At 36.7% G+C, this 10,000-nt stretch overlaps 2 protein-coding genes across 8 annotated transcripts in view; one reads left to right on the forward strand and one right to left on the reverse strand.

The window, feature by feature from the left end:
* LOC106869747 (soluble guanylate cyclase 88E) overlaps nt 1-10,000 on the forward strand; it is a 143,780-nt gene that overhangs the window by 110,546 nt on the left and 23,234 nt on the right. The gene's annotated exons all lie outside the window — the stretch shown is intronic.
* LOC106869749 (microfibril-associated glycoprotein 4) overlaps nt 1-10,000 on the reverse strand; it is a 15,903-nt gene that overhangs the window by 2,788 nt on the left and 3,115 nt on the right. The window contains exons 2-3 of the mRNA XM_014915612.3: nt 7,294-7,517; nt 5,466-5,584 (exon numbers count right to left, since the gene is read on the reverse strand). Coding sequence (XP_014771098.1) covers nt 5,466-5,584; nt 7,294-7,508 — 334 coding nt within the window. The 5' untranslated portion in view covers nt 7,509-7,517. The remainder of the gene's footprint in view (nt 1-5,465; nt 5,585-7,293; nt 7,518-10,000) is intronic.

Below are 10,000 nucleotides of genomic sequence, written 5' to 3' on the forward strand. Positions count from 1 at the left end.
CTCTACCAGATATTCTACTGGATTTTTATGAAAAATGCCATAAAATTATCTTATTCCATCACATCTAATTTAGTCCATAATATAACTTCATTAGGAAGAATTCTAGGAAGAATCGTATTGTAATTATGATTAATTGTAATTATATTAGTCCTAAAAGGGGATGGGCTTTAGATTCTGTTTAGTCAAAATCAGTATACAAATGTATAGCTGCTATACCAAATACTAAAAGTTTTATTGGGTTTACTACTAATAGTTTTAAAACAATATTTCATTCCATACTCATATTTTCTGGAATCCTAAAATAAGAAATTCAATCACCTTATTAATATTTATTTAAAGACTGATGGAAAATAGCACTTCTTTTGGTATAAAAAGGAGCCATTGTACAAGTACAGAAAATTCATTTCACTAAGGTTCCTTTTTTGAATAAAAATAGTTGGCTCATTATACCATGGAATCTTAAAATCATTAAAACATTCCCGAACTAGAATATATAAACTATAAATCAGTTGAATAGATACACTGATTTGCTGTTGCTTTTGTCATCAACATCCTATCACTCTTTTTTTAGTAATATTTGTGAATAATGCTATTTATGTATCTTTATATTTCTATTCGAAATTATAAACTTATCACTGTATTTCTTTTTTTATTTTTACCAAATGTGTCTGTACATCAATACAATTTAATTTTGTGAAACGCAGCTATTGATTCATGAAATGAATATTACTATGTATATCTTTGTATAAACTTATATGCATAAAATTTAGCTGTTCTATGTTTGCATGCCAATTCATACAGATATAACGAATCATATATGTTCATGTTTTATGAAAATAATATATTCATGTAGTATGCACACATCATCATCATCGTTTAACGTCCGCTTTCCATGCTAGCATGGGTTGGACGATTTGACTGAGGACTGGTGAAACCGGATGGCAACACCAGGCTCCAGTCTGATTTGGCAGAGTTTCTACAGCTGGATGCCCTTCCTAACGCCAACCACTCAGAGAGTGTAGTGGGTGCTTTTACGTGTCACCCGCACGAAAACGGCCACGCTCGAAATGGTGTCTTTTATGTGCCACCCGCACAAGCCAGTCCAGGGGCACTGGCAACGATCTCGCTCGAAAATCCTACAGGAGCCAGTCAGGCGGTACTGGCAACGGCCACGCTCAAAATGGTGCATCTCATGTGCCACCCGCACAAGAACCAGTCCAGGGGCACTGGCAACGATCTTACTTGGCTTGCCGGGTCTTCTCACGCACAGCCCATTTCCAAAGGTCTCGGTCCGTAGTCATCGCCTCGGTGAGGCCCAATGTACGAAGGTCTTGCCTCACCACCTCAGCCCAGGTCTTCCTGGGCCTACCTCTTCCACGGGTTCCCTCAACTGTTAGGGTGTGGCACTTTTTCACGCAGCTATCCTCCTCCATTCTCACCACATGTCCATACCAGCGCAATCGTCTCTCTTGCACGCCACAACTGATGCTTCTAATGTTCAGCTTTTCTCTCAAGATACTTACACTCTGACGGGTATTCACATTGACATTACACATCCAACGGAGCATACTGGCTTCATTCCTTGCGAGCTTACGTATGTCCTCAGCAGTTACAGCCCATGTTTCACTGCCATGTAGCATGGTTGTTCGTACGCATGCGTCATACAGTCTGCCTTTTACTCTGAGTGAGAGTCCCTTTGTCGCCAGCAGGGGTAAGAGCTCTCTAAACTTTGCCCAGGCTATTCTTATTCTAGCAGCTACACTTTCAGCGCACCCACCCCCACTACTAACTTGGTCGCCCAGATAGCGGAAGCTATCGACTACCTCTAGTTTTTCACCCTGGAATGAGATAGAAGTTGTTTCCTGTTTGTTTGCAGTCTTTATTGCACCTGAACATCTGCCACAAACAAAAACTAACTTGCTAGTTAACCTGCCTTTGATGTTGCTGCACCTCTTATGTGTCCATAGCTTGCACCGGGTACATCTTATAGAGTTACTACCTACTCCTTTTCTACATACTGAGCAGGGCCATCTACCTGAAGGGGTTTGTGTTTTATCTACCTTCCTACTTATTAGGATTTTGGTTTTAGCTAGGTTGACTCTAAGGCCCTTCAATTCTAGACCTTGCTTCCACACCTGAAACTTCTCCTCTAGTTCTGATAGTGACTCCGCAATTAGGGCAAGGTCATCAGCATAGAGGAGCTCCCAGGGGCAACCTGTCTTGAACTCCTCTGTGATTGCCTGGAGGACTATGGTAAATAATAGGGGGCTGAGGACGGAACCTTGGTGGACCCCTACCTCTACCCGGAATTCATTGCTGTACTCATTTCCAACCCTCACCTTACTGGCCGCATCTCTGTACATGGCTCGCACAGCTCTCACTAGCCATTCTTCTATCCCAAGTTTCCTCATTGACCACCAGATAAGGGATCGGGGGACCCTGTCAAAGGCTTTCTCCATGTCAACGAAAGCCAGGTACAGAGGTTTATCCTTGGCTAGGTATTTCTCTTGCAACTGTCTCACTAGAAATAAGGCATCAGTAGTGCTTTTACCTGGCACGAACCCAAACTGCATCTCATCTAAATTGATTTGCTCCCTAATTAGTTGGGCTATGACCCTCTCTGTAACTTTCATAACCTGATCTAACAGCTTGATGCCTCTGTAATTATTTGTATCTAAAGCGTCCCCTTTACCTTTGTAGCAGTTGACTATGATGCTGCTACACCAGTCATAGGGTATGACTCCTTCGTGTATCACCTGGTTCGTAATACGGGTGACTAGGCTATAGCCAACACTGCCAGATATTTTGAGCATGTATATATTTATGCATTAATGTATTTTTGCCTATGTGTGTATGTGCAGTATATTATTATTATATTTTTATATAACATATGTAGGCGGACTTGTTTACGTGTGTGCCTGTGTGTGTGTCTGTGTGCGTGTTATATCTAAATGTATATGTGTGTTTTGTTAAAACAGAATCCAGAGACTTCTGGTCAACATCCACAAAACTTGTATTGTTTGGAATAGTGAAAGAAAGATACAGGGAAGTTGCTGTGTAAAGTGGAAGTTGCTGTGTAAAGAGTCTTTCTTCATATTAAAGCTGACTGAAGGGAATAAAAAGAAAGACGGCAGAGTTTTATATCGTCTGTGCTTGAGAAACTAGATGTAACAAATGAGGAAAACAACATTTAGACAGGAAGTAGTAGGAAAGAGACAGTTGGTGAGAGAGGGAGAACACAAGAGGAAAGTAAAGAACACAAGAAGCAAGCAACAACGGAGATATATGAATAGACACATACATGTATATTGATGTATGTTTATATGTCACATTAAATATCAATAGTTCACAAGTATATTAGTATGTCATTTGTATATTTAGTGACATTTTAGTATTGTAGCTATGGATGTGTCTGCATGTGTGTGTGTGTGTGTGTGTACCTGTGTGTGTGTGTGTGTGTGTGTGTGTGTGTGTGTAGTGTGTATGATGGTGTGTGCTTGTTTAAATTTTTTATATATAGATGCATCAATAATTCTTCGTTTGTCTTGACACAACTTCACCGTTTCTCAACGAATATTCGTGAAATTTTTCAGAAAGAAGTAATATGAGGCAAGAATAATACATGAACAGAAAAAAAAAAAAAAGAAATAATGGGGTCTGAGATCCCTCTGAATAAAGCAGGAATTAATCAAGAAAAGGGATTAGGGACAAAGAAAGTTATAACTGAGTAAGAAGTGACTCAGAAATATCAGTGTATGCGTGTGCATGTGTGTGTGCGTATGTGTGTGTGTGTGTGTATGTGTGTGCACGTGCACGTTTGCATACACACACATGCATACATAGATACATACTTTTACCTCTGTCTTCATTTCAACCAGCTAGCAGTCTCCTTTCACACTCTTGCAAACCTAACTACCCACTCAACCTTCCTCAGTTCTGTCCCTATTCTCTCGATCCACTTTCTTGTCCCTTGAGGGCATATCCTGACACCTCGTCTCCACCATTCTTCTACCCTCTCCTGCTGGGATATCCATGTATTTCCTCTACAGCAAGATGCCTGTTTCTGTTCCACTTACACATTCTAGCCTTACAGCACCTGGTACAAAGCCACATCCCTCAATACTGCAATCCTTCTCTGTCAAGGGGTCTTGGCCTGTGGGTTTCTTGGTAACTTCACTAGTGTTGGTGCCCTGCATAGAGCACCCAATACATACACTCTGTAAAACAGTTAACATAGGGGAGTGCATTAGCCATAGAAATCTTGCCAAGCAGACACTGGAGCCTAATACAGCCCTCAGGCTAACTGGAGCCTGTTGAATTGTTCAATCTCATGCCTGACTCAAAATCACAGTATCTTCATTCAAATGCTGTTGTGCTCCCTTAAATAAAGAAGTCGTTCTATAGTTATAGGTTTTTCCTTCAAACTGCCAGACTTTGGAACTTTTTTCCTTCTCATAGTTTCCCTCGTTCTTGCAACCTGAACTCTTTCAAGTCTAAAGTAAATTCATTCCTTTCATCCTAATTTCTCCTCCTTCATAGTCCCATACACCAAGTGGATTTTCATCTTCTATGGGACCTTCTTATAGAAAAAAAAAATGCAGATGTTGAATCATGATAATGATGATACATACATACACATATTATTATTATTATTTGTGACAGAAGCAGAATTAATGTCAAAAGGCAAGTTTTACATCCAACTTAATGTAGATATATTGTCTGGGTGCAGGATGCTGCATCATTTATCTTGAGAGGACCTCTCATACAGACATATGGTGCATAAAAGCAAACATTTATGTTTATATATGCATACATATATATATATATATATATATATATATATATATATATATATACATATATGTGTCTATTCATATATATATATATATATATATATACATATATGTGTCTATTCATATATATACATGTATGTGTCTATTCATATATCTCCGTTGTTGCTTGCTTCTTGTGTTCTTTACTTTCCTCTTGTGTTCTCCCTCTCTCACCAACTGTCTCTTTCCTACTACTTCCTGTCTAAATGCATACATATATATATATATATATATATATATATATATACATATATATATATATATACATATATATATATATATATATATATATATATATATATATATATACATACATACATGCGTACACACATACATACATACATGCATACATACATACATACATACATACATACACACACATACATACATACATACATGCATACATACATACATACATATATATATATATATATATATATATATATATATATATATATATATATATATATATATATATATATATATATATGTATGTATGTATGTATGCATGTATGTATGTATGTATGTGTGTGTATGTATGTATGTATGTATGTATGCATGTATGTATGTATGTGTGTACGCATGTATGTATGTATGTGTGTGTATGACACTCTCACATGTGTAAAATTTTACCTCTGGCCATGGGAATTCCTTTCAAAGCTGGAAAGTCCTTAGCGTATGTTACTTTCGAAGTTCCTCTCCGGTTATAAAAATTGTACTTATTTATACGGGCTTCAAGAATGTTCATATTTCTGAAAAAAAAAAATGAAATAAATGTTAAATTACAGATAATGGACAATATGTAGTAAAACATGTTATATATGTGTTTATATATAGTAAAACATGTTAACTATATGTTTATGCCAAACTGAAAATATATAAAACGTAATATAATAACGATAGTCTCTTGAAGTCCGAGAAAGATGGTTCTGCAATTTCTTGCTGGATAACCTGCAGAAATGTTTTGTTTATAGTGAAGAAATATTTGTGTTTTACATAAGCTTACTCACTCCATCAAATCGGTATTACCTGAATAGGTGCATGGTGTACGATATCTCAGGTGTTAAAGTGATCATAAAGCAATGTGTGATGACATGTCTTGCTCAAGAACCTAATGCACCAACTGGTCTAGGAATTGAAACCACAATCTCATGATCGTGAGTGTAACACATTAACCACTAAGCCATGTACACTCACCTAAAATATGTGTGATAATAAAAAGCAAACAGAAAACGATTACATAAGGAACTACATGCATAGAATAAAAAGTTTTGAATGGTACAACAATGCTCTATAATACAAAAAATGGACTATATACCTGTTGTAATTTAGTTATCCATAGTCCGATGATATTTTGGAATACAATTCCTTCTTCACATATTCTTAGAATATCTGAAGAATATCTGAAGAAGGAATTGTATTTCAAAATATCATCGGACTATGGATAATTAAATTACAACAGGCATATAGTCCATTTTTTTTGTATTATAGTGCATTGTTGTACCATTCAAAACTTTTTATTCTTTACAAACAATACACAATGCTTCAAGTGAACTACAATACTCTCCTACATGCATAGAAATTGTTCAACTCTTCAAATATATTTATTTAACATTGAAGAGAATTTTTTCAATTACAGCTATATAATTGTCAACAGGGAGATCATCTGATATTCTGGAACTTGCCAGATCTAGTTAGAAGACATAAAAATGGAAACTGTTTTTGAGATTTGTGTCTCCTGTGTCAAGGCCTTCCCCTCCTCTTAAATCACTGACTACTCATCATTTTTAGTGTTTTTATATCATTTAACCCTTTTGATACCAAACAACCTGAGATCGTTCCTTGATTCTGTAGCACACACAACATATTTTAAAATGATCTAAATAAAAACTTCCCATAGGCGGAAGAGTGGCTGTGTGGTAAGTAGCATGCTTACCAACCACATGGTTCCGGGTTCAGTCCTACTGCATGGCACCTTGGGCAAGTGTCTTCTACTATAGCCTCTGGCCGACCAAAGCCTTGTGAGTGGATTTGGTAGACGGAAACTGAAAGAAGCCTGTCGTATATATGTATGTATATATATGTATGTGTGTGTGTGTGTCTGTGTTTGTCCCCCCAACATCGCTTGACAACCGATGCTGGTTTGTTTACGTCCCCGATAACTTAGCGGTTCGGCAAAAAGAGACCGATAGAATAAGTACTAGGCTTCCAAAGAATAAGTCCTGGGGTCGATTTGCTCGACTAAAGGCGGTGCTCCAGCATGGCCGCAGTCAAATGACTGAAACAAGTAAAGAGTAAAGAGTAGAGCTTTGTGCCAGCTCATATCAAGCCATCCAACCCATGCCAACATGGAAGACGGACATCGAATGATGGTGATGGTGATGGTGCAAATGATGACGATGATGATGATTGTGAAGATGATGATGACAACGACAATAATTAGTAATTAAATTCGACTTACTGAATGAGAAGAGCAAAGTTCTTTTCATTTCTTGAATGACCATCAATTACATCAGCTTGTAGTTTCTCTAATATCATACATTGGTGTTCATTTTGAAGCTGAGATCCCAAACGACGGAACTGCATGGTTGAACAAATACTTTCCTGAGATGATGTGGGACCAAATAGACAGAAATATAAGGCTATGACAAGGTATTCGATTCCAGTTAGCGCCATTGGGATATACTGTGTTATAGGATAAAATAAAAAAAAGTAGAGAAAATAAATGAAGTCATGTGATTTAGATAGGAATTCATTAAAATTATAACTAGATTAATAATATGTCCTTGCATGCACAGACACACACACACACACACACACACACACACACACACACACACACACACACACAATACACACAAATACCTATGAACATACAATTATATGTGTAAGTATCCATCTGTCTATATATACATGTATACTCATGCATACAGAAATACATAAGAGTGTGTGTGTGTGTATAGGGAGGAGGAAAGAGAGAAGACAGACAGATAGATAGAAAGATAGATAGATAGATAGATAGATAGATAGATAGATAGATAGATAGATAGACAGACAGACAGATAGACAGACAAACAGATAGATAGATATCAGTATAGGTAGGACTGTGTGGTAAGAAGTTTGCTTTCCAACCAAATGGTTTTGTGTCCTGTCCCACTGCATAACACCCTGGGCAAGTGCATTCTACTACAGCCCCAGGCTGATCAAAGCCTTGAGAGTGGAAGTGGTAGACTGCAAGAAATCCATCAATAAATATGTGTAAATATATGTAAATGTGTGTGTATGCATGCATGTATGTGTGTGTGTTACTGTCATGCAAATGATACTCACAACACAATCTTTTGTAAAAACATGTCTGGTCATGGAGAAATAACACCTTACTTTGAAACAAGTAAGGGTTGGCAACAGAAAGAGCATCAAGTAAGGGTTGGCAACAGAAAGGGCAACTGGGCATAGAAAATCTGCCCCAACAAATTCCAGCTGACCCATGCAAGCATGAAAGATGGAAATGAAAATGATGAAGAAAAGAAAGAATGACGATATGTATGTCTCTTCTGTATTTAATTATCTAAATTCTTCCTCTGAGGAAGGAGCTGGTTTCTAACAAAGATATATAGCTCCATCATTGGATGCAGATAACAAAAACAATGTGACATTTTAAACTTGAGAAAAATCTTGCATATTTTTATTGTTCCACTTACAAATTGTATTTGTAATGTGTGAGTTAGTTGGTTGATTTCTTTTTCTGGAAACCCCAGGTTATTTCAAACTGTCATTTAGGGATTTACTCACAAAACCACGTGCACCAATTATTATTGGTATAAATGTGAATTTATAATCTGGATATAGAAGCTGGAGATTTTGAAGCAGTTATCCATAGTAATTCTTTTTCCCTTTGATTTGCAAAGAGATGTTCACATCAGCAGGACAGCTGACCTTTATGTTGGAACATGCATTTTCTTGTCTGTCTCAAACATGAGGATCCAGTCTTACACCTTCTTACACCTGACAGATGTCTTGATGAAAATGTTCGACCAGTATTCCTCGTGCTGATGTTTGCATATGTATTCAAAAGCAGGAGAATTCCCTGCATTTATTCCAGGACAATCTGTTTTCTGAATGGCATTGTATACTGTGCTTCTGATGTGATATCACATAGGGAGACAGTACGTTGATGACACATACCCACACCTATATATGTGTGTGTATGTGTATATATACATATATATGTATATATATATATATATATATATATATATATATATATATATATATATATATGTTGTTGTACTTGGGGATGGTCATATTGCCAGTTTAGCCAATAGCCAATAAAAACACATGCACTGTATATTTGGTGTTAATTTGCTTCAGCTTTATATTACATTAATCTTCATCTTATTTCGGCCAGAGTTCTTTCGTCACACTTCTGTGACCTCATCAGTGGTCCTTTGTTTCCTTCTTTCTTATGTGTGTCTCACCTTGCTAACTATCAGCCATTTTGTATTTTGTCTGAAGCAAATTAACACCAAATATACAGTGCGTGTGTTTTTATTGGCTAAACTGGCAATATGACCATCCCCAAGTACAACAACATCTGTTTCAACACACGTTTTCACATCAAAAATCTTGCAAAACAAATATATATATATATGCATATATTTATATATAAATATATATTGGTATACGTATACTATACATATATATGTGTCTGTGTGTGTGTGTGTGTTTATATACGCATATACAGAGAGAAAGAGAGTGAAAGAAAGAGAGTGAAAGAAAGAGAGAGAGAGGGAGAATGTGTGAGAGAGAGTATGTGTGTGAAAGAGACACAGAGAGTGTATGGGAGACAGAGAGAGAGAGAGTGACACAGTGACGCACTCTGGAAGGTTACTCCTGTTTGACAAAGTATTCTTACAATGGGATGCACTTCCTATAACCAAACGTTTCCTGTTTAACTCGTACAGGAATTTAAACTCCATTGCTTCAAAAGTGCTGAACTAAGAGTTGTAATGTTCACTTGGAATGTAAACATGACAATCTTTTTGCACTCAGACTATGTTAAACGGAAATATCATCTTTCATGCACGTAATCATATACACATGTGTATGCATGTACAATACATAACATATATACATGCATATATATATATATATATATATATATATCA

The sequence above is a fragment of the Octopus bimaculoides genome, chromosome 7 (assembly GCF_046866305.1).
Source record: "Octopus bimaculoides isolate indiv1 chromosome 7, ASM4686630v1, whole genome shotgun sequence".
NCBI lineage: Eukaryota > Metazoa > Mollusca > Cephalopoda > Octopoda > Octopodidae > Octopus > Octopus bimaculoides.